General features: G+C 37.0%; 2 protein-coding genes across 18 annotated transcripts in view; one reads left to right on the plus strand and one right to left on the minus strand.

Annotated features, from left to right (window-relative positions):
• ORC3 (origin recognition complex subunit 3) overlaps positions 1-13,803 on the minus strand; it is a 70,142-nt gene extending 56,339 nt beyond the window's left edge. For 8 of the 10 annotated variants that reach the window (XM_079146963.1, XM_079146962.1, XM_079146959.1 and 5 more), the window contains exons 1-3: positions 13,707-13,803; positions 9,616-9,670; positions 2,072-2,169 (exon numbers count right to left, since the gene is read on the minus strand). In XM_079146963.1, coding sequence (XP_079003089.1) covers positions 2,072-2,169; positions 9,616-9,670; positions 13,707-13,730 — 177 coding nt within the window. In that variant the 5' untranslated portion in view covers positions 13,731-13,803. The remainder of the gene's footprint in view (positions 1-2,071; positions 2,170-9,615; positions 9,671-13,706) is intronic. The other 2 variants (XM_079146956.1, XM_079146954.1) reach the window with 1 other exon arrangement.
• Positions 13,804-13,875: 72 nt separating this feature from the next.
• The window catches only part of RARS2 (arginyl-tRNA synthetase 2, mitochondrial), a gene marked incomplete at its 3' end in the record, with an annotated part of 92,533 nt that continues 78,474 nt past the window's right edge, over positions 13,876-27,934 (plus strand). For 5 of the 8 annotated variants that reach the window (XR_013765017.1, XR_013765018.1, XM_079146975.1 and 2 more), the window contains exon 1: positions 13,876-13,949. Coding sequence is in view for 4 of the 8 variants with exons in the window: in XM_079146975.1 (XP_079003101.1) it covers positions 13,914-13,949 (36 nt within the window). The remainder of the gene's footprint in view (positions 13,950-27,934) is intronic. The other 3 variants (XM_079146972.1, XM_079146974.1, XM_079146973.1) reach the window with 2 other exon arrangements.

Genomic DNA, 27,934 nt, shown 5'->3' on the forward strand with positions numbered 1-27,934 from the left:
ACAATAGATTAAGAGGAAGAATAAAGTATACAAAGATATTAATATACAATAAGTCACACAAAGTATGACACTCAAAAGCAAGATGGTTGAAGCTTAATTTTGAGCTACAGAAAGAAATAGGGGCTTAGGATTGCTGAGGGTGTATGAGTATGGGAGCAGTGGCAACATGTTATAAATGGTGGGAGGAAAATGCACCAAAAAGAAGTTATACAGATAACCTTATTTTATCATTATACAGATAAAAATCTCACAGGTAACAGTCATTAGAAGGCCACCTGTGGTAATTTCTGGCTGGGTTAGGTGTCAGATTCCAAATTTCTTCTTTCAGAGAAAATATTTTTCGTCAGCAGATGGGAGGTATCAGAGAGAAAAGTGTCTGCCTGAGTCTACAGTTTACTAATGTAGACAGATTTAATATATTTTTACAAAGAAGCAGATTTTCAGAGCCATTTCTGTGTCTGAATCTTTCGAAATAACCATCAGGAAATATGATAAAGAAGTATATTTTGGGGTACCCTATTTTGATCTTCCTCACTGATTTTAGAAGAATTATCAACAATTCAATTCAAATATTACATGAAAAATTATTAAAAGACAGATGAAATAAAGTTTTTTCCTTAAATTGCTAGTGATTAGTACCTTGAATTCCCCCATTTTAAAATCCTTCTGATTTACTCATTTAATATTTACTTATCACCTAATGAATGAAAGCACTCTCTATCCTATAAAAGAGGAATTAGACAAGAAAACTTGCAACTAAAATGTATGACAACAGATAAGAGCAGGAGCATATAATGTAAACTGAGGAGGTAATATATTTAAATTAAGGTTATTAGCAGATGATGAAGGAGAGATAGGAGACAAAGGAAAGTTAGAAGGAAAGAGGACTTAGGGATGGAAGGAAGGAAGGAACATCTGGAGAATTACAAGTGCAGCTAAGAATAAGAAACATGAGAAGTGCTAAAAAAAAAAATGAAGGTGGACAAAAATGCAAAGGTCTAGAGCAATAACAAATATACATGATGTTAAAAGATTAGGATTTTATCCTGTGGAGAACGATACTGAAAGGATGTGAGGGAGAGATATGATTAAATCAATGTTCAAAGGATTAATCTGGTAGCACTGTGAATACCAGATGAAGAATCAGGGGGAGGGACAGGAATAGGAAAGACAGTGGAATGAATCTGACATAACTTTCCTATATACATATATGAAAAGACCACAGTGAATCTCAACATCATGTACATCCATAAGACTGGAATCCTAATTAAAGTAAGATATATTCGATGTTGTATAAATACTTCAAAATAGACTACTTTCATGTGCAGCTAAAAAAAAAAAAAAAGAATCAGGGAGACTGTACTGGCAAAGAGGCTATATGAAAAACGCTAGTAGCTGGCATAGGACTGTTAAGGGGCCAAAAGAACTTATGGCAGATCTGAAGGATTAGACATCAGTTAGGGAAACTACTATCGGGGAAATTTTGACAATTCAGTTTACAAAAGAAAGAAGTCCTAAATTGGAAACCATAAAGTCAAATATCTTCAAGGATTACATGGAATATACAAACAAACAAAGCTACTAGGTGACAAACAATAAAGAATGGTAGACCAGTAACAAGGTGGAAGTTCATAGCTCTCTCCAAAGCATTCAATTGTTTGTGTAACAACATGTCAGTCAATTAGAACACGTCATTGGCTCAAGATGTTGGCCCAAGAGCTACCAACTTGCTGAACTGAAATGCTTCAGAGCTGGAATATAAAGAACATGGTAATGATATAAAAATAAAGGAGTGAGGAGTTTAGAAATAGCTTAATACTTGTGTAACTTGCTAAATGAATGGATAAGAGTGCCACCATCTGAAAGCTCCTTGCCTTAGCAGCTATCATGTTCCAATACCTAAAGCTATATCTAATATGTAGAACATGAGGGGTTTTTTTCCTAGGATATGAAGATTAGACTTGACCAATATTTCCTATATTTCATTAATACTATAAATTGGTGGAAAGATGGGAAGAAACAAACATGGGATTTACAGTAATGAGAAATGTTAACAAAAAAAAACATTCACCTCAGTTTCATATTTCATCTGTTCCCACATCAAATGATAAGTTTCGAATCGAAGCTTGCTGTCCTCAGACTCATTTTTGCCTTTATTAAAATAGTCCTCTAAAAACACAGAAAGAAGTAAGTTGGTTTCTTTTCTAATATAGTAAAGTCAAAAACTGTGTGCAGAGCCACAGTAAGTGACTGAGGTGGAATTTTTTTGTTTTATGTGCCAGTGTATATATACATCTCTATATATTTGGAGATATATATCTGTATCTACAGTTACATCTATACATGTATTTGAAAATAAGAAATGTTCCCTATTCTTCGTATTTAATTTTGTTTATATATCTTCTTTTATGTTAATATATCATTAACAGTAACTTTAATTTTTTAATTGTATATCCCCATTTACTTTTAAATTTCTAAGTTTTTACTTAATGATTTTTGGTTTGCGGTATATACATTTAATATTAATGTTTTGTTTTTATCCTACAGTCTCATATATTTTACTTTTACATGTTTGCTTTGATATCTCTTATTAAATGACTCTTCCTACTAATATTCTTATTTTTGATTCTATTGACAGTTTAGTCTAGTCTTCATTTAGTCTTTTTGTATTATTTATATACTTTTCCCCAATGTCAAAATACTTTTATTGCAATGGCTTTCAAACATTCTAAAAACCATGATCTACATAAGGAATACATTTTACATTATAATCTAATACCCACACACCTAAACAAAATCCAAAGTTCCACAGAACAATTTTTGTTATGTAAGAGCAAACATTTTCTTTGTTTCACAGCACACTAAATCAATTTCACAACTCACATGTGCATTGACCTTCAGTTTGAAAAAAACACATTCATTCCATGAATCATCCTTTCTCTCACTGATGTGAGATATCCCTTTAGTCTAAAATATTTATACTTTAAACTACTTTCGAATTTCATCTTTGGTTCTATTGAATGCAATTCTATTTCCATACCAATTCTGAACTGTTTAAATTATTTGAGCTTGAGATCTAAGATGGTGGACTAGATGAAGGCTGTGTTTCTTGTTGCTCCATAACTCAGGTTTCAAGCAGAGGATATCAGTTTCTCTATGAGGCAGTCTTTGCTGCTTATCGATCCCCTGGTGTTTACCCCATTTTCCACTGCCATCACCTGCAGTCTGCCAGCATATCGACTACTTTTTGAGTGCAGATTGCTCACTGACCACCGCCTATAATCCGCCATTTGCCCGTTTGCCTGCTTCTTGCCTGCCCATCGCCTGCCTTTTACCTGCTCATCACCCACTACCCGAGGTCCACCTTTTGAGCGTCCACTAGTAGCCTGCAAACCGACCACAGACCACCAGCAGATCACCAGCTGCCTGCTATTGCCTGGAAGTCCACTGTCACAGTACCCACAGGTTTGGTTACACATGGCTGCTGACATTTTGAGACAACAGCCAGGACCTGCAGGACTCCTGGCTGGACTAACCCAGCCCTGCCTCCAGGACCCCTCAGCCCAACCAACCACACCCACACCTGCCGAGCTGCAGTTCCCCATTTGCCAAAACATTTGGAAGTCAGTGCAGCCATCGTGGACTATCCTGGAAGCAAAAGCTCCCATCTTTAGGTGGGGCAAATCCCATCCTGAGATGCCTGCTGGAGACTGGAAGCTCATTATCAGTACCTTTCAGTCTACTGAAGACTGGGAGGTTTGAATACTATATGACTGTTATAGCATAAATTCTTTTTTCTTTTTTTCTCCTTTTTGAAATTTTTAAAGTTTTTATTTCTTTATTTTTCTTGCTCTATTTTCCTTTTGTTTACCTGTTTCCTCAGAATCTCTTTCTTGCTTTTCTCATGCTAACAACCAACTTCTTTTGATTATACTTTCACTCTTTCTAGGATCTAGAACTTCCATATACTCTTTTCTTATCCCATTAACAGTTACATCCTACACCCCTCACCACCCTCTTTGTCCTCCATTAGAAGCTGTAGACTTTATTGCAAATCTGTTATACTGTAGATAAATTATTTGAGCTTTTTGTATGTTGGCACATTTGAGTACTGACTGCATCCAGATCTTCCTCACACTGCCACCAAACAATGTTAAGTTTTGAAAAGAAATTAAAATAATTAGGCTGTGCCATCAAATTAATTTTATCACTCCCAATAACAATTCATCACTCCCAAAAACAATTACACTGAAATTGACTAAATAAAATCAAAGTTATAGATTGATTTGAGAAATAACATCTTTAAGATGTTTTTAAAAATTCACATCCAAAAGCATCATACATCTCTTCCTTAATCAAATGTTTTACAATCTTTATAGTTTTCTATATTCCTTCATATTTTTTTAAATATTTTTAGTTATAGATGGACACAATACCTTTATTTATTTATTTATTTATTTATTTATTTATTTATTTTTATGTGGTGCTGAGGATCGAACCCAGGGCCTCACATGTGCTAGGCAAGTGCTCTATTACTGAGACACGATCCCAGCCCCATCCTTCATATTGCTTAAGGGTAGATATTTTATAGCAAAAATTAAGAGCTTTCATGGTATTAAATTTCTACTACTCATAGTCTATCATCAAGTTTTAATGTTAATTGATAGTTTGGACAGAAACTCTCTTACATATTAAGGAACTTTCCTTCTAATTGTAGCTAACTCAGTTTTTATCAAGTATTGAGTTTTAATTTTATCAAACAGCTTAGAAAACATTCAAGTCATCAAGTGATAAAAAGGCAGAGTACTGAAATGCAAACGAACAAAAAAACTGATACTATTAAGAGACAAAACCGAATTAACAAGATAGCCTTAGAAATAGCATTCTATGCTGATAATGGGTAAAAGAACAGGAAAATGTTAAATGACAAACCAACTTTTTGTGTGGCAAATAACACTACATTAAAATACAAAATGAAAATACTCGTATAAATTGGGAAACAACATGACTTCTCTCAATATTTTCAGGTAACTAAAAGAGAAAGAAGCACTGAAAGGAGCTGAAGAATGGAAGCTCTCACTTTTGTCAGGTTTTCTCCTGCCACAGTTCCCACTCATACTGCTTTGCTTTGATGTGAACCTCTTCCATGGTGAAAATGTAAGACCCCCAAAAAGGAGACCCTAACTCTGTCCCACGGATCGACAGCAACCCCAATCAATCGCAGGAGGCGTCACTTGATGCAAACCGCAAGAGGCTTTTATTCCAGTGCGCTGGGACCCAACTCGTGACTCAAGCAGGAGTCGAGGAGTCCCTAGCAGAAAATCTTACAAGTTTATAAAGGCAGAAACCACACATTGGGAGGGGTCGCACACGGAAGGGAAAAGGGGAACAAAGCCGCTGGGAAATTCCAAAGGGGGTCTGGGTTTGCTGATAACGTACAACATGTTTCACAATGTTTTACAACAGGGCAAAGATTCTGGTCAACAGTTTCTGGTAATCTTATATCCTATATATCTTAACTGTCTGAGCACTATCTTGCTCAATTTACCCTTTTACTCTCTGGGCTGTTTCCTGGAACAGCTTTAAGGGCTTTGTTCCCATCACTGGGAGGGAGACCTTAGGGAGTTGAGAAAAAACGGACAGCTTAAAAAATGTCCATTCTTTCAAAAACACTGTCTGCCCAGTTGTTTTGCTGGATGTGCACTCATCACAGAATACTGAGGAGAGTTAGAGTTAGTCTTCTCTTAGGGACATGTCTGTCTTCTGGTCAGGGGACGATGGTGGGCAAAATACAAAGCATCTTCCTACTTCTTCAATATGTTTCAAGAATTGAAGCCAGTAAAGGCAAGTGCTAAAAAGTGAATATATTTTCCTCAATCCTGCTCCATCTGTCTTATAATTAGGGTTAATTCCTTGAAGATTTTCATATTATGTGTTAGTGTTAGATTAGCACATAAAAAAAAAAATCTAACAAAACTCTAAAGCAAAGCTCAAATTATACAAGTGTACACATTAGGTTCGCTTGTACTAAAAACTGTAAACAAATCTTAATTACAGCTGAAATTCAATATGAAAAGTTCTAAGCAAACATTTGACTCATATTATGAGAAGCAAATTGGGTAGAAAATGGGCTCTGGCATCAGACAGATTGGGTTTAAATCCTAGCTCTACCACCTAACAGCATTATAATATTGAGAAAGTTCTTCCTGTGTCTACACATCCTCATATATTTTAATGGAAAAAATAATAAAACAATAAATTCCTCCAAGTTTACTGAGGGGATTAAACAAATACATATAAAATGCTCAAAAGAGTCCAGCATATAATAAATGTTCAAAAAATGCTAGCAATTTTATTCATTATAATTACAAACTGCTAATATTGGATATAGCTGCATGTTGAGGGTCCCTTGTAAATAATGGGGAATAAGTTTTGAATTTTCTATTTCTATTAAGTTTGGCAATCTCCAACTTAAAGAAAATTTGTTCATAGGTCAATCACTTAAAATAATTTATACACAGTTATTCTTTATTCACAATTTCTAAGTCCATCACTATTATCTTACATTTTTTCAGGGCAGGACAGCAAAGAATTGAGAAAGCATAGAGTTCCTTTGGGACTACATTTATAAGGGTGTCAAGTTCTTGATCACAGCTTGTTCCTTTATTAACAAGAGACTAAAAGGCATACTCTCTACCCACCATTACCCCTCAAATTAGACCATAATTTCATTATTTTTTTATTCTTGATTACAGGTCTCAGCTAGTCTTAGACTACAGGATTAATGTTATATCACATGATGGTTTAGAAAAGTCCTATTCTACACATTCGAGCTGTTCAATTCCTTGAGCAATGGTATTCACAACTAGTACATGAGTATGCTTAATTTTACATTACTATTTTTCCACTAGAATTAATTTTCACTGTGCTGAATAATGAGTGTAAACACTCAGTAAGTCTGTGAGAAACTTTTGAAAAATTAACACCTGGGCCCGAATCCCAGAGCTTCTGATTTAGTTGGTCTGAGCTGGGATCTGGAATTGGTATTTTTAATCCCAATAAGTTCCATCCTTCCATTTATGGGACACTTCTAAAAACTTAAATTGAATAGGTATCTTTCAAATAAATATTTGTGTTTTTAGAGTTCTATTCTTTTGTGAAAATAGGTGAATCACTGGTGATATTAATGATATTATTAATTATAATAGGTTATATAATAAACTCTAGGTTATAATTTTCAATGTCAATTTCACTGAAATATCTGCAGAATTGAAAACTTGAAACTTAAGGGGTTAAATTTTTTTTCCAAATTGAAACCTGAATAAGGTATCCATGTCAGTTTTCTGGTCGTGAAAATATACTATAGTTATGTAAGATATGACTGCTGGCAACAACCAGATAAACGGTACAAGAGGACTATCTCTACTATTTCTTACAACCACAAGTAATCTGTAATTATATCAAGACAGAACACTTTTAAAATGCCCCCCAAGTGATTCTAATATGCAGCTACAACAGATAACCAATTCAATGAACATCTGGTGATTAACCCTAATAATCTGATTTATTAAGATGTCTTAACTTGATCATTAAATAGGTAACTAGACATAAATGAAAAAAGTGGAGATGATATCTTTTTTCAATAATTTTATTAAAGTATAATTTACAAATAATAAAATACACCCATTTTAACAGCTTGGTAAGTTCTGGCTCAGAATATACTCACATAACTACTCCCTAAATATAAGACGCAAGAAAGAGAAAATTTTCATCACTCCAAATAGTTTCCTCTTGTCCTTTTGCAATCAACTCCCCCTACCTTATGAAGCCACCAAGACTTTAAGAAAAATCTGGGTTTTGTGTTTTAGGTACTGGGATTGAACTCAGGGGCATTTAACCACTAAGCCACATTCCCAGCTCTTTTTATATTTTATTTAGAGACAGGTCTCTTGCTAAGTTGCTTAGGGCCTTGCTAAGTTGCTGAGACTGGCTGTGAAATCCTGATCCTCCTTCCTCAGCCTCCTGAGCCACAGGGTTTACAGGCATGTGCCACCGCGCACAGTTGGGTTTTTTTTTTTCTTCTTAATTAATGTCTTTCCTCTCTTTGCTCACATGTGGGCCTGAGAGATTAACATCTACTGCCTTTAATATGACTATATGAATCTGTGAGTGATTAAATCTATCCACTAAATAATTTATTAAATTCTAGTTGGAATAAAGAGTAAGAATAACAGTGTAGGACTCCTTGAGCATATGAGTTGGAAAGCACAAACTGGTAGAAAGGGTAAAAAGAAAAAGAGGCAGCAACTCTGGCCCACTTGAAAATATGTAACATATTTTTGTAGTTTTTTTTTTTTTTTTTTTCCCCTCCTTCAGTACTGAGGGCTGGGAATCTTAAAACATGATCTACAAGGATGAGGTGGTGACAGTCCTTGATAATACAAGGTATTGATTATTGCCTCACAAAGTTCTGCATGTCAGTTTTTATAGGCATGGAAAGGAAATAGAAAAACCTCTTAATAAGCCAGTCTAGTCCTTCATTTTACAGATGAGGAGACCTGGGGAAAGCCTAAAAAGCCAGGAAAAGGTCATAGAACTAGTTAGAGTAAGGACCACACTCCAAGTTCCTTTAATTCTAGTCCAGATTATTCCAAACCTTGTGTTTCCATAATCAGGTAGAATTACTGTAATCAATCCAGGACCTCGGGTTTTGTTTTTTTCCCTCAACATGTATTGGTGTACATGGTCCTTATCCCTAAATTAGATCATACAATATTCTATTTAATACCTATGTAGTTACTAAGCCCTTTACTATCCGTTCCATACATGTGACTCTCCTTTCATCTTGTCAAGTTTATTTATAAAGTGGATCACATCAAATTTTTAAGAATGTTCAAATTTCCCCATAAGTACTGTATATTTAACTCAGGAATAATTTCTATACAATTTTCACTAGAAAATAAATGTAAACTAGGACTTTTTCATTTGTGGTTTTCCATGTGTTAGTACACATCACTTTCAGCATTTATAAATGTTTTGATTATTTGATCAAAGACCAAAATATTTTCCTAGTAAAAAAATGACATTCATTTTCATTTCTTTCTTCTTTCTATTTTTTTGTACTGGGGATGTTAATCCAGGAGTGCTTGAGCACCAAACCACATCCCTAGCCCTTTTATTTTTTAATTTAGACAGGGTCTCACAGGTTGCTTAGGGCCTCACTAAATTGCTGAGGCTGTTTTTGAACTTGTGATCCTTCTGCCTCAGCCTCCTAAACTGCTGGGATTATAGGCAAGCAGCTAAGATTATAGGTGTGGTGGTCTGGTTCATTTTCATTTCTGAAGTTGCATTCGGAGAAACAGTAGCAGAGAAGTCATCAAGAGAAATGTATTTCAGGGTTTGCCTTGTGAAGATATATTTACAGTCCCTTTTAGATTACAACCCTAGGGTGCATATTTATCTTTGACAAATGCCTTGGAAAACAACCTTTACATTAACAGTGTAAGTCACTCAAGCTTAGAAAAGAGAATTACTAAATTCAATTAGGGTTAGTTCAAAAGTTTAAGAAGACATAGGGGAAGAAGAACTAAGAGATTTGATATTAAGACACCTTACCTATTGGCACAGAGATCTTCCTTTTCTTGAAATTTGGTTTAAACACAAAACAGCCCTTAAAAAAGAAAAGAAAAAGAAAAAAAGCATAAAGTCAATGTAGACACAGAACCAACAAATCTGATTAACCAAATATTTTATGGATTTTTTAAAAATATGCTTATTTCAGGTTCTAAGAAATCACATCACTTCATTTTGAATTATAGAAGAAAAAAACCTTAAAACAACCATCCATTTCTTTACCTTCCCTTCTATGGAATGCTCTGATAGATCTTTAAGTTTACTCTTTGTGATCTGCTCTAAGAGATAGACAAAAGAAATAAAAGCTGATGAAATTGAATTCTAGAAAGTTTCCACTGTTATAAAACTTAAGACTATGTTGTTGGCATCCTAAGCCGGCATGATTGTGGGGGAGGGAGGGCTTATCTCACGGAGTCCCACTATGTAAGGTCTGGTCACTTGCCCAAAAAATCAAATGGAAAAGGTAATAAAGAAGGAGCAAAATTTTATTTAGTACAGTCATACTGGGAAAACAAGGAGAACCAAGTATCCTCTGCCCTGTCTTCTGGGGTACTGACATAAGCTTCAGGTTTAAATACTGAAAGGAACAAAAGGGCAAGTATGCACAGTTAAGCAGTCTAGGTTAAGCTGTGATTTAGTTTGTCATTATCTCAGGTTCTGTGAAGTTCTGCTGACTCCAGTGAAGTCATTATCATTTGAGCAAGCAATTTGGTTTCCATCAAGAGTTGTTCTTGGTTTCCATCAAGACTGTTCCTGTTCTGAGGGCAGACTTAGTTGTTGTCACAAGATAAGTGGTTCTGCTTAGGGGGTACAGTCACATAGGGGACAATATTCCTGCAAGGTTCACTGTTCTTACAATCTTAAAAATATCTTAGTCACTATTATCTTGGTGTCTTCAGTCTTGAAGAGGGTCAAAAGAGTTTAGGCAAATTTAGGACTAATCAACCTTGTACTACTAGTTTTTAGATGGACACTCCTTAAGTGATTAATGCATATGTGCAGAGTTGAGCAGGAATATGACCAAACTTTCAAGATTAAAAAGGAGGCAGATACAATATAAAAGCAGTAATGCAAACATTTTATCCTTTTAGTTACCCATCAGACACCTGCAGGCCCAAGTGAAGAGTCAATGCTTCAAAGTGAAAGCATCTTCTAAGTCCTTATTACAAGAGAAATAACATTAAAATAAAGATCAAGAAAGTTGAAAACCAATATAGGGATGTATCTTACTGGCACAGTGTTTGCCTAGCATGTGCACAAGACCCTGGGTACATTGTAACACTCTACCATTCTAAAAGAAGTTCTTATTATTTAATTAAACTCTAAATACTTAGAACTTTGACAAGAAAATAGAGAACTTTGACAAGAAAATTGATAATTGGCTACCATTTCACTCAAAAACTTTCTTCAACTGATAAACTCATTAATTTACCCATTCAAGTTTAACTCAAAACTAACCTCTTCTGTGAAACCTTTCCCAAGTCTCTAGTCAGAAATGTTCCTTTCCCTAGATCTCACAGTACTTCAACATCTTCATTTGGCTTTGTTTTGAATCACCTTCATTGTGAATCAGTTATTTTGGGGCTATCTCTCTCTAAGCAGATTGTGAGCACCTTCAAAATAAAGACTGTATTTTATTTGTAATTATTTCCTCAATATTTAGAACAGTGCTAACATATACATTTGGCAGTCAGTATATAGTATTGGCATCAGATCTACCATTTAGCTGCTGCCATTATTCTGCCCACCCCCACCATTTTACAACCTAGATGGTTAGCCCCAAATTTCTTCGTCAGTCATTGGTTCAATTGTTATTAGCCAGTGAACTTCCACTACTTAAGAATAGCTCCCCCGCCATTTTCTCTCTCTCTCATCCTTGAGGGCAGACACTCTGTTTGTCTGCTTAATAAATCACTTGTGTGAGATTCCAGTGTGTGGTGTGGTGCTTGGACTCTGTTCAGACTTCCTGGTGTCCTTTCATAAAGACTGAATGAATGCTTACAAAGTAATGTTCTTGTAATTTCACAACTATATTCAGTGGAATTCTGTACCATTGGTCTAATGTAATAATACACTGATCCTAGAGTATTCTACCAATCCTAAAGTCACACTTTATAGATAACCTTCTTAAAGATTTCATTTATATGGAAAATGAAAAAAATATAAGAAATATACCTATAAAGTCATCTCAGGATCATGTAAGAAATAACTGTGCAAAATACAAAAGGTTCCAGGTTCATAATTAAAACTGTGTCTTATGTTCTTATTTTTGCAGCTAGTGGAACTATGTGAAATACACATATTTAAAAAAGCATGCATCCTTTCCATATGGACCTGCATGCAGTTCAGTAAAGGAAAAGAAGCTCTTGAGGAAGCAAAACAGAAAGAGTACTCAGAATGGATTCTAATATCAGGCAATGGTAGTGATATGGTTAACCACTTTGACCAGCTGGTAAAGTGATGGTGTGATAAGAAGGAAGAAATCTAGAAGGAGGGCAACTGCCACAAAACATCAAAAGGATAGAGAAGTGAAAATGCTTAGATAGGTTAAAAAACAGAAGCTGGAAGTTCCATGAATTCCTAAAAAGGTCTTTACTTATATCAGGTCTAATTCATTATTATCCAATACAGAAACCCCTGTCATAACACCAAAACTGCTTTCCTGAAAACAAACATACTCATTTTCAGCAAGTTAAAAAAAAAAAAGTGTTATGCAACAAACAAGATTAGAAGACAGAGTAATCAAGACCTATAGAACTTTATAATCAAGAAGAAAGAAAAACAATAATAATCCAGGATAAAAAAAATACTAGTAGAGTTAAATCTTGTCTTTTGCATTTAATGTCAGACAGTTATTCAATTCTTCGAAACCTTAAACCCTAGGGCTTGCACTTTCTCCTTGAGATGTACTCTTGGAAAGTACTGCTTCTCATAGAATATTGTAATCAAAATTAAAAATTAGATTCCTGGTTTAGCTTTCATCATTACTTCACTGCTTTAACATAGGGAGAAATGTCTTTGCAACTTCATCTGCATCTTCAACTTTATCAGTTTAACTTCAGGGTTTCTCACTGAATTTATAACACAACTTCAGGTCTTATTTTACATGGTCCAGAGAAATATGTTCAATAAAACTTTCTGTAATGATAGAAACTTCAAATAACTGTTCTGATATGGTACCCTGGGTCACATGCGGTTATTGAAATGTGGCTAGTGCAACAGAAAAATTGAATTTTATATTAAATTTTACATTAAATTCGAATTTAGCCACATGTGACTAGTGGATACTTCATTGGACAATACAACTCCAAGATTTATCTTCTTACCCACTACATTTTGAATTGCACACCCTTACCATCTAGGTATACCATATGAAGTAGGTCTATAGGATCCCACCCCGACACATGCATTACTTTTCCTTTCATTTTTCCAAATGCTCCTACTTTCTCCACGCTCTAATTATACTGATTTTTAAATTTCTTGAAAATATTTTTTGCCCTCTAATCCCTGCACTCCCCCCTCCAAAAATACCCATGTTCTTCTCTCTGTTCTCCTTCCCCCAAACCTATGCCTGACAAAACTTCAGCCAACGTATCAGCTTCTCCAAAAAGTCTACGCCAACCCTTAATAATCTGTATTAGGTTCTTCTCTCTCGTCTATCTCACTTAGAACTTTTTCTTTCACAATTAGTGATCATCAGCTTGTCAGTGACTTTCTTAAGTGAAGAAACAAGTCGAGTTTGTTTACCTCTGCATCTCGGTACCTATCCCAGTACTCTGGCTCAACAGTAAACATGAAGGAAAAAGTGGGGAAGAACGGAGCACATTCTCTGGGCATTCGATCTCCACGAATCAGGACTTAAAAACCCAGCCAGGCTGCCCTGCAAAGCAGATCAGTGTCCTCGCTCCCCAAAGTTGGCCTCAACCAAACCCGCGGCAAAGACGCCTGAGCTCTGTCTGCTTCTCCCTCCCACTGAGCCAGGGAACCGAGGGCTACATAACCTCTACTTCATCCCTTCTCCAAAGAGGAATGAGGCGGCGGTGGGACCTGAGCAAGCACCTGCCCCGACGTACCTTGGACACAGAAGACGTAGCCATGGTCCCACGGCCCCGCCAGTTACAGATGCACTCAGGATTTCCCGCGCGCCCTAGCGGCAGCAGGGCAAAGGTTAAAGGCGGGCCGTACAGCTCCTTGATTGGCTGGCGTGGCTGTCTGGGGATGGCTTCCGGCGCGCAGAGGCGGGGCGCGCAGAGAAGGCCGAAGTGAGGCCAGAGCCAGACATGGCGTGCCGCTTCCGCAGGTCCATTGCCAGTCAGGTACGGATCGCCGAGCAGGCGGAAGGAGGACTCCGCGAAGCCGGGGACCCCAAGCTCATTAGCAGCTGCGGCCGGTCACTCAGTGGGAGGGTCGGTTCCGCGAAAACCTGTTTGTTTCTGCAGCCTCATTCCCCTTCTTTCGAGCTGCAGAGGCATATCACGTGGAGGGTAGGGAATAAGGCAGAGAGCACTTTTTCAGAGTGAAAAGTAAACTTTGAAAGGCACTTGTTTCTTCCCTCGCTCCTTCCCAATCCACGTTTTTCCATGTTTTACCTGGGTGATGCTCCACCTGGATAGAATGTCTTTGGGCCATGATTAGACCCTATAGAAATGAGTACTCCTCATCCTTGGTTAAGTTGATAATGGATCTGAATTGCTGTTGGAAAGACTCTAACATAAAAGCTGTTTGTTTCTCTTGCAGTCAGTAGGATAATTTATCCTGGAAATATTTTGGTACAGTCACTACGACAATTTACCCTAGAAATATTTTGGTAAATCCCAAAGGTAAATGAGACTCTGCTCTTTTGATTTGGAGTCATTTATGAGGAGGAAGGGAGTAAAAACTGCAGAATAAATCTGGAATTTGCTTAAAAGAAATTTTATAATTCATTGGATAACTTTGCAGTTTCGTTGCTAAGAAACTTTCCATTGTGGTATTGATAAATCCATTTCCTTCTTAATGACATATTTTGCCTGGTATATAATTTACCTTAGCTCATTTTCACTGTTTCTGGTAATTTGGGGGAAAACCTCCTCCTTTGTGTTCATGCTTATAGATGTACTGCTATGTCCAGTGCTAGCTCCCCTAATATCACCTTTTAATAAGTCAAAGCTGAACTCATTGCTTGCTGGGGTAAGGCAAATCATCACCTCATCAGAGCTGTCATGGTGCCTAAATTGGGAAGGCAAGATCAGATTTATTGAGAATCTGGTGTATGGTTTAAGGCTGATTATTCAGCAGCAGGTTGGGGCTGATGGCTTAACTAGAATCGGACTCTGATCTTGATAAAACAGTTTGTCCTTGCGGGGAAGAGCAAGGTGAGGTGTGCAAGTGCTCTTGCCACCTAAAGATGCTTTCTATTAAAGAACTGAGATTTTCCACAAAATTCCTGTAATGAACAATCAATTATTTGGGCAGCAGTCTCCAGAATTGTAAGTTACGCTGATGAAGATAAAGAAATAGTTTTTTTTTTTTTTTTTTTTTTTTTACGGTACTGGGGAAGAAATAATTTTGTTACTGTAGGCAATTCTTTACATTCTCAGCCCATAGGTCAAAATAGTGCCATGATCAGAAACATAATTGTTTTTAGTTTTGCAAAGACTGTATTATTATCTATTCATCAGATATTGAATAACGAGTCTAGGGTTTTCTAAGCGCTATCCCATGGTTGACAGGGTTGTTTTCTGCCCTGGAATGGCTCCAGACTAGCTTGGGAAACAGATGTGAACAGATAATTGCAGTGCAGTCTGTAACCACTATATTATAAACTTATGCAAAACAGGACTTAGAGAAGAAAGCTATATATCAGGAGAGGCTTTGTGGAGAACAAGATGTTGGGGCTCCATCATGAAGGGGGAATGAGTAGCAATGTACCAAGTGTAGGTGTAGATGTAGGTGTTCAAGTATGTGCAGACATACTGACATATGGAAAGCATGGTATATTCATGGAACCAGAATATTTAGATATGACTAAAATTTAGAGTATGCCTCACTTCAGCATATTAGTTTTAACTTCAAAAATACATTTTGGAACCAAGCAGTCTTTCCATTACTGCTTCTTCCTCTCCCTATCCCAAACCAAGCCACCATTATTATCTGCACTGACTTCCAATAGGGTTTGTTTCCCTTTATTCCTCCCTCTGATCCATTCTATGTATATTAAAAAAGGTGACTATTAAAATTAAATCAAACCATATTACTTATTATTCTACATTTCACAAACTCCCCACCAGAACAAAAACATCTCTTTAAATTCATGCCTCTCTATTCTTTCTGTAAGGTTAAACCTTACAGAAATGTTATTTTCTATTTCTCTAACCCACCAAGGTCTTTTCATTCCCATTGCATACAGTATTCCCTGTGTCTAAAAGAAGTGCACTTTACATACACCATGACCCTTTCTCCAACATAAGAGTTTAACAAAACATTACTTACCTATAATGTACGTATTCATTTTGAACTTTATACTACTTCATTTTTCAAAAAATGGTAGTTGGAACTCATTGGATTTATTCCCAGCTGGTAACCTAGAGGGGGTAATTATTTTGTTTTGTTTTACTTGTTTTGACATATATTTCCTCTGAGATAGCTTTGTGAAACAGAAAACACTTCTTATTTCTCCACCAGCAAAGTGCCTGGAACATACCTGAAGAATGAATACCAGAATATATCTGTTGTGATATAATATAGAAATTATAGTTTCACTGTATAAGTTCATAATTTTAAAGTGAGACGACATGGTAATAATGGAAAGAACTAAAATTCCAGCCCCACCATTTGTGTGACAAACTCTTGGCAAATAAAGTAACCTGTTAGCTATAAGGCGATTAAATTGATTCCAAGTTTATAGATTGTTACTTGAATTAATAGTTGTGGTGATATAAATATTACCTACTATTTAGGGAATACTTGTAACATGCAGTGTTTTGCCTAACTTTAGGGCTATTGATAAGATCTAATGAGATAGGGCAAGATGGCACACACCTGTAATGCCAGCTACTCAGGAAGCAGCAGCAGGAGGTTTGCAAGTTTTAGGCCAACCTGGGCAACTTAGCAAGACCCTGTCAAAAAATAAAAAGTAAAAAAAAAAGAGGGGGAAGCTGGAGATTTCTGCTCAGTTTTAGAGCACCCCTGAGTTCAATTCCCAGTACTGCACAGAGAGGAAAAAAGATCTATTGAGATAATTACAGAAAGCGCTTAGTGTCAAGAACTGAAAGGTCTGTGATTTTAACCTACATGTTAACCTACCATAGTTCAGAGATGGTGGCAGAAAACATGAGACCCCTGGGTGAGAGAAAAGGACTTCATTGTTCATAGCAATAGCAGTAGCTGGAATGTCAACATTTTCTTCTGTGAGTTAAACAATTCCGTCTTCCCACAGAGCAATTTCAAGAGTCAGGTGATACAGATGATACTTCCACAATCAGTGTGCTGTGCTGCAAGAGAGAAATTCTTAGTTTTATATTATAGACAGTAAGCATCCCTGTTCTTTGCTGTGGAGCAAGACACTACTTTTTTGTTTTTGCAGGACTGGGGATCAAACCCATTCATCACTTGAAGGACATCTAGGTTGGTTTCACAGTCTGGCTATTGTGAATTGAGCAGCTATGAACATCGATGTGGCTATATCTCTGTAGTATGCTGATTTTAAGTCCTTTGAGTATAGGCTGAGGAGTGGGATAGCTGGGTCAAATGGTGGGTTCATTCCAAGTTTTCTAAGGAATCTCCACACTGCTTTCCAGAGTGGCTGCACTAATTTGCAGCCTTCCCAGCAATGTATGAGTGTACCTTTGTCCCCACATCTTCTCCACCACCTACTGTTGCTTGTAGGATTCATATACCACCTTCCTTTACCTATGATACATTATCATTTTTTTAAGAACAAGGCTCATCTGACATATCAGTACAGTTATTAGATTCAATGACATTGATATAAAACTTTAATCTCCAGTCTACATTGCAGTTTTGTTGATTTTTCAAAGGTAGTATCACACATTGCATTTAGTTGTCATGTTCTGGTATATTTTAAGTAGCCTCAAGCTGTCTTCATTAACTTTAATCTCCATAATTTAATAAAGAGTATACACTACTGACAAGCAAATGCGAATACAGGCCTCTGTGACTCTGCTGATGGGTTTTATCAAGTCAAGTCCATTGACTGGGGTGGGATGGTGTTTTCATATTATCAGGTGATTCTAATATTCATCTAAGCTGGATAACATTTACTCAGAGGCAGAAAGGGATAGTGCAGAGATTCCCATAAGTTATTGCACATCAGAATCAGCTGGGGAACTTTTTAAACCTTCTACCCAGATCACATCTCAAACTTATTAAATCAGAATATTTACATGTGGGAGGAAGGCATTAGTGTTTTCTAAAGATTCCCCAGGTCATTCCAAACTGCAGCAGCGTCATAACGACTGGTGTAGTGATTAAGAATATGACCAAGGAAGATCCATTTTATATCCAGATCCTTGTATAGATTTATAAGTTCTCTGTGTCTCATCTGTGAAATGTAGAAAATTATCTAGCTAACTTATAAGCTTGTCATAAGGATTCAACTAAATTATGCATATAGTGTGCTTAGAATTGTATTCAGCCTTTTGTGTATTCAGTAGATATTAGCCATTATTATGTTATATTAGAATCAGTGAGGGTGGAGTGTTTTGAATCACCCCTCTTCAGACTTCCCAGTGTGTAGGATCTGTCATCCATTATCCTAGATGACTGCAGTTGCCCCATGTGAGTTAAGCAAAAGCTACACATACTGCTTAATTTTCAGTAGGAATTTCTTAAAAGTACTTTTTTAGTTGCAGTTTCTTAGAGGAAAAAATTACTCCTTTTTGCAAAAATGATGACTACCACAATTAAACAATGCAAAGAATTAAAAATAAAATTATAGCCAGGATCTTGCCTCTAGTCAGAAATACCCTGGAGGCCAAGGCATGAGGATCACATTAGCCCATGAGTTCAAGCCAAAACAACAAACTATCCCAGCTATAAGTAATCAAACTCACTAACATTGACTTTTTTTCTTTAGAAATATTTCTATACAGATATACAGCCAGAAAAAAGGAAGGTAGGAAGGAAGACTGGATGGACATACCTTTTAAAAACTGGGCTATGTTGTAATGAGTTATTATTATTAGTGTAAAGCACAAGAGGACAGGATGTGGATTCAGAGAAGCCTTTATTCATTCATGGCACCCTCTGGGCTCATTTTTTGGATGAGAAAATGGCCATCAGTTACAGAGGGGATTTTGGTTTTATAAGGTAGGACTAATTTATCATGGGGAAAGGTCAAGGTTTAGGCCCAGCATTCAGTATCCCTCCCTTTCCCCCAGGGCCCACTGTTATCAGGAAAGGATCTTCTGGGAATTTAATTCTTCGCTAGTTTCCTGTTCTTCTCCTGAGCCACACCTCTCTCCATTTTTCTTCGGGTGCTATCTTACAGGAATATTCCATAGCCCTTCAATGGGGGTTTCTTAAGTTTTACAATAGAAAATGTCTAACATTAAAGCATAATGTTAAGGGCTGGGGAAATAGCTCAGCTGGTAGAGTGCTTGCCTTGCAAGCACAAGGCCCTGAGTTCGATCCCCAGCACCACAAAAAAAAAAAAAAAAAAAAGTATAATGTTAAGATTTCTCATGTACTTGTTATTGAAATGCTGTTTTAAATAACAATTAAACTTAGTTTTGCTTTAATTTAACCAATGAAAAAGAAGCCAAAGCATAATTTTAAAAATTTAGATGTATTTCCTAAATTAGGTCTCTACAGAGAAGGGAGTGTGAAAGACATTATAATTTGGAGTTTTTTTTAAAGGGTCTTGATTCAAATTTAGTATTAACCCCTGCCATGGGTGATGAGGCCATTAGCACTCACAGTTGTTAAAACTTTCCTCTACCTCTCTAATTGCATTGGGTAACTTTCTTGCTCAAAATTTATAATATATAGTGTCTGTTTATTAACTGTGTCTCTTCTACTAGTTTCTTTATCATTTTATATTGACTAAGATGCTTACCACTAATCTTTTTCTCAGCATGTGGCTTACTTGACTGGAATTCTTTGCAAGCAGGTTTTTCCAAGCAGAACTTGTGCTGCCTTTTCTTTCCTTTTCTTTAAAAAGATCCCAGACAAAATAATACTAAAAGTATCAAAGGGAGGCTTAGCCATTAGAAAATTATTGTTTAGAAATAACATTAAATCCCTGCACCGCAAAAAAAAAAAGAAATAACATTAAAATAGATTTTTAAATAATGTCAAAATCTTAATTTTAGAAAAACAACAAAAGAATGATATCAGATTGTTTAGCTCTGATTTTGAATTTTCTCTCCTGATACTGTAGAGGCAAATGCACACACTTTCCTCCCATAAGAGGTAAGGTTTGTCCTGAAATTTGTGTTTTTAGGCCTATGCATAGCACTCACTATGTATGAATGTTTCCCTAAATAGTATTATTTTGCAAGTTACTACTATTATATAAATGATCTCAAACTAATCTTTCTGCAGCTTGAATTTTTTGTTTGGGTCAATTTTAAAAGATTCATCTGTAGTGATGCAAGCAAGTCTACTTTGATTTTACTGCCAAATGGTATGTAATTGCAGTAATGCACCAAGATTTAGATTTGGTTCTTTATTTCAGGGAAGTCTTCCCTTTTATTGAATGTTGTGCCTCATTGCCCATCATCACCTTGGTCATACCTCTGATTGCAGCTGCCATTTGTGTGAAGAATTCCATGTGTGCTTACACGTTCACTTAACTGCTAATAGTACCTCATTCTGCCTGAGGTTTGCTGGGCCTAGCATAGACTTACCTCCAGTATGACAGAATTATTTTGGATAGCAATCCTGGTAAGTGTTGTGTATAGAAATTTAGCCCCAATTATCTATAGCAGTGACCTTAATGGCACAATCTTACCCTAACTTTTTCTCTTCCCTCTCTTCTCAGTCTAGCCTTTCTGCCTTCAGGAAACAGCTCCCAAATAACCTGCCTGCACATAAGTCCATTTCTCGGACCCTACTTTTATGTGGGGGGAGGAGATATATATATATACATAAATATATATATATATTCAGATATATATATATATCATATATATATATATGAATATGTTTTGTTCTTCTTGGGTTTTTATAATTCCATCTGTGCTTCTGAGTTCAAGTGGGAAACCCTGCCAAATGAGGTTGCTCTATTCAACTTTGGAATCTTTTTTTTTTTTTTTTTTTTTTTTTTTTAACTAGAGATTGAATCCAGGGGTGGTTAACCATTGAACCACATCCCTTTTTATATTTTTTATTTTTGAGACACTCTTTTTAAGTTGCTAAGACTAGCCTCAAACTTGCGATCCTGCTTCAGCCTCCCACATAGCTAGAATTACAGGCATGTGCTACCACATGTGGCCTATCAGAATCTTTTTTTTTTTTTTTTTTCTTGGCTATCACTTTCAAAGCTTGTGACTTTGGCCTTTGTCTCTCTGTCCTTAGGTACTTGCTGCTGGAGCATTAATCTGCCTGCCTACTCTTTCTGTCCACTTGTTTGCCAGTCTTTCTTCCTTTTGGGGGAGGGCAGGGATAGGTATTGCGGATTGAACTCAGGGACACTCAACCACTTAGCCACATCCCCAGCTGTATTTTGTATTTTATTTAGAGACAGTCTCACTGAGTTGCTTAGCGCCGCACTTTTGCTAAGACTGGCTTGGAACTCGAGATCCTCCTGCCTCAGCCTCCCAAGCTGCTGGGATTACAGGCGTGTACCTCTGTGCTTGACCTTTCTTCTTTTTTGTATTTAGAACACCAATTTTCTTAAGGTTAGATTGTGGTGTTCCAAATTGTTTTTTCATTTTTCTGACTTCTTTAATTCCTGTTCATTAAAACGTATTCTCTGATTATATTAGTTCTGTGTAATTTTGTTTTTGATTATAAATATTCTTTGTGATTATTAGTTGCTAGTTTTATGGTGAAAGTTTGATAATTTTTAGCCTCACATTTTAATCTTTTTTCATCCTGTCTTTTAGTTCTCATTTACCTTATTCATAGTCTTGGTAAGTTCCAAATTCTGAAGCACTTGTAAAGAATGTCTTTTTAATTGTTGGGTTATATTTTTCTTCTAGACAGAGTTCTTTGATCTCTTGTATGCCACATTCTTCCCATTTTGTCTTTCTGTTTGTCCATCCCTCTTCCTCTCTTTCTCTCCCTCAGTTTGTTAGCCTGTTTATAGTGCTTAATTTTTTTCCTCTTGTTCATGCTTGACAGCTTTGCCCAGATACTTGTCTGTCTGTTGTGTGGGCGACTTCTTCATTCCCTGTGGATTTATTTGTTCTTTGCTCTCCTCAGTTTTGCAGTTGCAAAAATATAAACTCTGCGATTTCCTACTCTTCTTTTGTCTCTCCTATCTCCAGTAGGTCATGGTGACCTACACATCATTCCTGAATTCTGAGTGTGAATGCTAAGTTTTTTGCTATCTAGCCCTGATGTTTTTCCATGGTTCTAAAAAAGTTCCTCTTCTGATTCTTCTGCTCACGCAGCATCATCTCAAGGTTTGCTCCCATAATTGGGAAGGCCTCAGTGTGTTACCCCAGAATCTTTTTTCTGGAAACTGCCAGTTTTCTTCCCTGTTTTACTCATTCTCTCCTATAGCTTGGCAGCATCTCCTAGTCATAAGAGGAAAAAAGAATGGGATTCATTTGATTTGTTTCTCTCCAGATTTAGGTTATTAGTGAAAATTATTTCTTCATTTCTCTGGCTTCTGATACATGAGACCAAAGAGAGGTGGCTTGCCAAATAATATTGCTCCATTCTGTTTCAAAATTGCTGCGTCTTCCCTTGGCTAGCTGGCCCTTTTGAAGTTTTGGACTGTTTTGAAACTTTGGACTGTTTCTATTTTATGTATTTGCTGTTGGAGAACCAACCTACCTACCTACTTACTTACTATCTTCTTTCCTTTGTTCCTTATATTTTTAATTTGATATCGGGCAAGATATGAGCAATTATGTGAATCACTGCTTGATTCTAGGAGTCTTTCCGTTTGGATTTTTGTGTATACACACATACACATTTTATTTATCCATTTATCTATTGACACCGAGGCTGGTTCCATAACTTGGTGTGAATCGTGTTGCTATAAACGTGAGTATGCACATATCCCTATAGTATGCTGACTTTTCTTTTGGACGAATACTGAAGAGTGCTGTAGTTACATCACATGGCAGTTCCATTCCTAGGTGGGGTTTTTTTTTTTGTTTTTTTTTTGTTTTTGTTTTGTTTTTTGAGGCACCTCCATACTGATTTAAAGTAATTGTATTAATTTACAGTCTCACAAACAATGTATGTGTTTCTTTTCCGCACATCCTCACCAGCATTTATTATTGGTACTCTTGATGACTGCCCTTGTAACTGGACTGAAACAAAATCTCAGTGTAGTTTTGATTTGTGTTTCCCTGATTGCCATAGTTGTTGAATGTTTTTCATGTATTTGTTCGTTGTTTATATGTCTTTTGAGAAATGTCCATTTTATTAATTTGCTTATTTATGATTGGATTTTTCTTCTTTGTGTTTGTGTGTTCAATTAATTTTGTTTTTTATATATTCCAATTATTAATCCTCTGTCAGAAGAGTGGCTGGCAAAGATTTTATCCTATTCTTGACTCTTCACACTCTGAATTCTGATTCCTATATGGTTGATCTACTTGAGTTGAGTTTCGTGCAGGATGAGAGAAAGGGATCTAGTTTTAATCTTCTAAACATGGATATCAAATTTTCCCAACACCAGTTGTTTAAAAGGCTGTCTTGTCTCCAGGGTATGTTTTCGGCACTTTTGTTAAAGATCAAATAACTGTATCTGAGAGGATTTACCTCTGTCATCTATTCCATACATTTGTGGGTCTGATTTTATGCCAGTACTATTGCTGTTTTTGTCACTATAGCTCTGTATAATTAGAAATCAGGTATTGTGATACCACTGCATCACTCCGATTGCTCAGAATTGCCTTGGCTATTTGTGGTGGGCGAAACCTGGGGCCCAGGGTTACGCCACGTGCATCTAAAGATGGCGACTGGCAGAGAGCAAACGGCGTCCTGATTATGCCTGGAGAAGGGCAGAAAGCGTTTACCATTGGCTGTATGATAATCAGTTCTGCCGCCTAGCGTGTGGACAGATATTCTTTACATGTATGCTCGAGCAAGTGATCGCTTGACCTTTTAACAGGATTGGATGGACATATCTGGTTACAATTCCTTATGCATGAGACTGCTTACATATTGACTGCTTACATATTTGAATAAAGCGGAAGCTGCTTCATGAACCTCTGAAGTGTACATGTCTTTCGTCCCACTGGTCGGGCTGTGGAGCTGCTTGGAGCAGCCGGGCAAAGAAGCGGCGGTTTTCAGTAAGTGGTGGCCCGGACCGTGATCAAACGAGGATCGAACTGGGAATTGGTGAGCGCTCAGATAAATAAAAGACAGTTTTGCTAGCGTAATTAACAAGAAGGTTTCCCTATTTGAGGAAACAGTTACCTTAAGGTTTTAACGGAAGGGTCCCCTAGAGAGGGATTATTAACGGAAGATTCTCCTAGAGAGAGAATATATTGAAAGGCTGTCCCAAGAAACAGCAAAGGATGTCCCATAACAAATATGTGTAAATTGCTATTTGTGTTACCTTTATTTGTTTGGTTTCTGTTTGTTGTTGTTGTGACATTAGTTGGTTTCTGTCTGACTTCCAAAAAACCAAAATCTCAAAAACAGTTAAGAGAAGGGGAAAAGATATTAGAAACTGTAGAAAAAGAACAATCAAGTCAAGCTTCTGAAAGAGAAAGTAGATGTTCAGACCTCTGTGCCTCCGCCAGAGCAGTATTAACTCCAGAGATGGGAGTACAACCAATGCCAACTTCGGTTGTTGGCCCATTACCTAAAGGAACAGTGGGACTAGTTCTGGGGAAGAGTTCTTCTGCTTTAAAAGGATTAAATATTGTCCCTGGAGTTATAGACCCTGATTTTACAGGAGAAATAAAAATCCTTGCTTCTTCACCAAGAGGTGTAGCAATAATAGCTCAGGGTGATCGCATAGCACAATTGTTGGTCTTACCCAGTTGCTATGATCAAGATCCATAAAAAAATATTATTAGGGGAAATAAAGGATTAGGTTCTACTGGCCAAAATATGGTCATGTTAACATGGGGTTTAAAAGATAGGCCTATGACAAAGTTAATGATAGAAGGCAAAAGTTTTGAGGGCTTATTACATACTGGGGCTGACAAAAGTATCAAAATTATAGAATGGCCAAAAGCCTGGCCACTTCAACAGGCAGATCAGACTTTAAGAGGATTGGGTATAGCTTCCAATTCTAACAAAAGCACAGCCATATTAAAATGGAAGGTGGCTAACCAGGAGTTATGTCCTGATACTGCCCGACGTAAAGCAGTTGTGGGCAATCCTCAATGGAATCTAAACATGCTGTCAGGCCAAGGACCGTAGGAAGGGCAAGGTAATCAGATGAATATCCACCCCGGTGTGTATCAATAAATTAACCCTCAACTTATAATCTGTCAATATATGGATGATATTTTGCTAGCTCATAAGGAAAAACCTGTCTTAGAACAATGTTATAATTGCTTACTAAAGTCACTTGAAAGATGGGGCTTACATATTGCCATTAATAAAGTACAAATCACAGACACCAAAAACTTCCTGGGATCTATCATAAATCAAAATATGGTTAAACCTGCAAAAATTACCGTTCAGGTGGACGAGCTTAGAACTTTAAATGATATTCAAAAACTTTTGGGTGATATTAATTGGATTAGACCTTACCTTCATTTACCCACCTCAAGTTTGGGCCCCCTGTTTGATATTCTTTTTGTATTTATTTATTTATTTATTTATTTATTTATTTTTAATTTATTTTTATTGTAAACAAATGGGATACATGTTTCAGTTTGTACATGGAGTAACAGCATACCATTTGCATATTCATATATTTACATAGAGTAATGGTGTTTGATTCATTTCATTATTTTTTCCTTCCCCCCCACCCCTCCCACCTCTCTTTTCCCTCTATACAGTACAGTCCCTCCTTTCTCCATTCTTGCCCCCCTCCCATCCCCCATTAAGTGTCATCATCCGCTTATCAGTGAGATCATTCCTCTTTTGGATTTTTGAGATTGGCTTATCTCACTTAACATGATATTCTCCAATTTCATCCATTTGCCTGCAAATGCCATAATTTTATTATTCTTTATAGCTGAGTAATATTCCATTGTATATATATATATATATATACACACCACAGTTTCTTTATCCATTCATCAATTGAAGGGCATCTAGGTTGGTTCCATAGTCTGACTATTGTGAATTGAGCCGCTATGAACATTGATGTGGCTGTATCTCTGTAGTATGCTGATTTTAAGTCCTTTGAGTATAGGCTGAGGAGTGGGATAGCTGGGTCAAATGGTAGGTCCATTCCAAGTTTTCTAAAGAATCTCCACACTGCTTTTCAGAGTGGCTGCACTAATTTGCAGCCCCACCAGCAATGTATGAGTGTACCTTTTTCCCCACATCCTCTCCAACACCTATTGTTGCTTGTATTCTTGATAATTGCCATTCTAATTGGAGTGAGATGGAATCAGTGTAGTTTTGATTTGCATTTCTCTTATTACTAAAGATGTTGAACATTTTTTCATATATCTGTTGATTGCTTGTACATCTTCTTCTGTGAAGTCTCTGTTCATTTCCTTAGCCCATTTGTTGATTGGGTTATTCATATTCTTCGTGTGGAGTTTTTCGAGTTCTTTATATATTCTGGAAATTAGTGCTTTATCTGAAGTATGAGTGGCAAAGATATTCTCCCACTCTGTAGGCTCTGTCTTTGCATTGCTGATAGTTTCCTTTGCTGAGAGAAAGCTATTTAGTTTGATTCTATCCCAGTTATTGATTCTTGCTTTTATTTCTTGTGCTATGGGAGTCCTGTTAAGGAAGTCTGATCCTAAGCCAACAAGTTGAAGGTTTGGACCTACTTTTTCTTCTATAAGATGCAGGGTCTCTGGTCTGATTTCAAGGTCCTTGATCCATTGTGAGTTGAGTTTTGTGCAGGGTGAGAGATAGGGGTTTAGTTTCATTCTGTTGCATATGGATTTCCAGTTTTCCCAGCACCATCTGTTGAAGAGGCTATCTTTTCTCCATTGCATATTTTTGGCACCTTTGTCTAGTATGAGGAAATTGTATTTATTTGGGTTTGTGTCTGTGTCCTCTATTCTGTACCATTGATCTACCTGTCTATTTTGGTGCCAATACCATGCCGTTTTTGTTACTATTGCTTTGTAGTATAGTTGAAGTTCTGGTATTGTGATACCCCCTGTTTCATTCTTCCTGCTAAGGATTGCTTTAGCTATTCTGGGTTTCTTATTCTTCCAGATGAATTTCATGATTGCTTGCTCTACTTCTGTGAGGTACGTCATTGAGATTTTAATTGGAATTGCATTGAATCTGTATAGCACTTTTGTTAGTTCCAGGATAATCCAAGACGACTACTCCGACTTCCAAATGTGTTGGCAAATGGGGAGCTGAAGCTCGGGGTGTAGACGTGGTTTTCCGGGGTCCTGGAGGTGGAGAGTGGTTGGTCTGGTTGAGGGGTCCTGGAGTCAGGGCACAATCAAGTTGGTCTGTAGGTCCTGGCAGTGGAGCACAGTCAGTTGGTCTGGGGGACCTGGAGGTAGGGAGTGATCAGTCCCACCGGGGGTCCTACTGGTCTTGGCTGTTGACTCAAAATGGCGGCAGCCACATGTAACCAAACCTGCAGGTACTGTGACAGTGGACTTCTAGGCAACAGTAGGCAGCTGGTGATCCAATGGCAGTCTGCAGTTGGTCTGCTGGCTACTGGTGGACAATCGGCAGGTGGGCCTTGGGCCGTGGGTAATGGGTAGGTGAAAGGCAGGCAATGGGCCAGGAAGAGGCAGGCAAATGGCTGCCAGTAGAAGTGGTAATTTAAGAGCAAACAGAATATCAGCATATATGGTATATGATATTACTCATAGTCTCTACACTTCTATTAATCAAAGTGAAATGTGGTTGAGAAATAATATGGAATAGGCTGAAAAGGTTAGACACTAATTATAGTGTAGTAAAATGAATTGGAAGGAGGTATACAACATAAAGTAGAAATAAGAAAGAAAGGGTGAGAGAGGGAAGGGAGACAAGTTAAAATGGGGAGAGTAAAAAGGATGAAGGAGAGAGTAAGGGAATGGAAATGGAAAAGGAAAACAGTATTAAAAGATAA

The sequence above is a fragment of the Sciurus vulgaris genome (assembly GCF_902686455.1).
Source record: "Sciurus vulgaris genome assembly, chromosome: 7".
In the NCBI taxonomy this organism is placed as follows: Eukaryota; Metazoa; Chordata; class Mammalia; order Rodentia; family Sciuridae; genus Sciurus; species Sciurus vulgaris.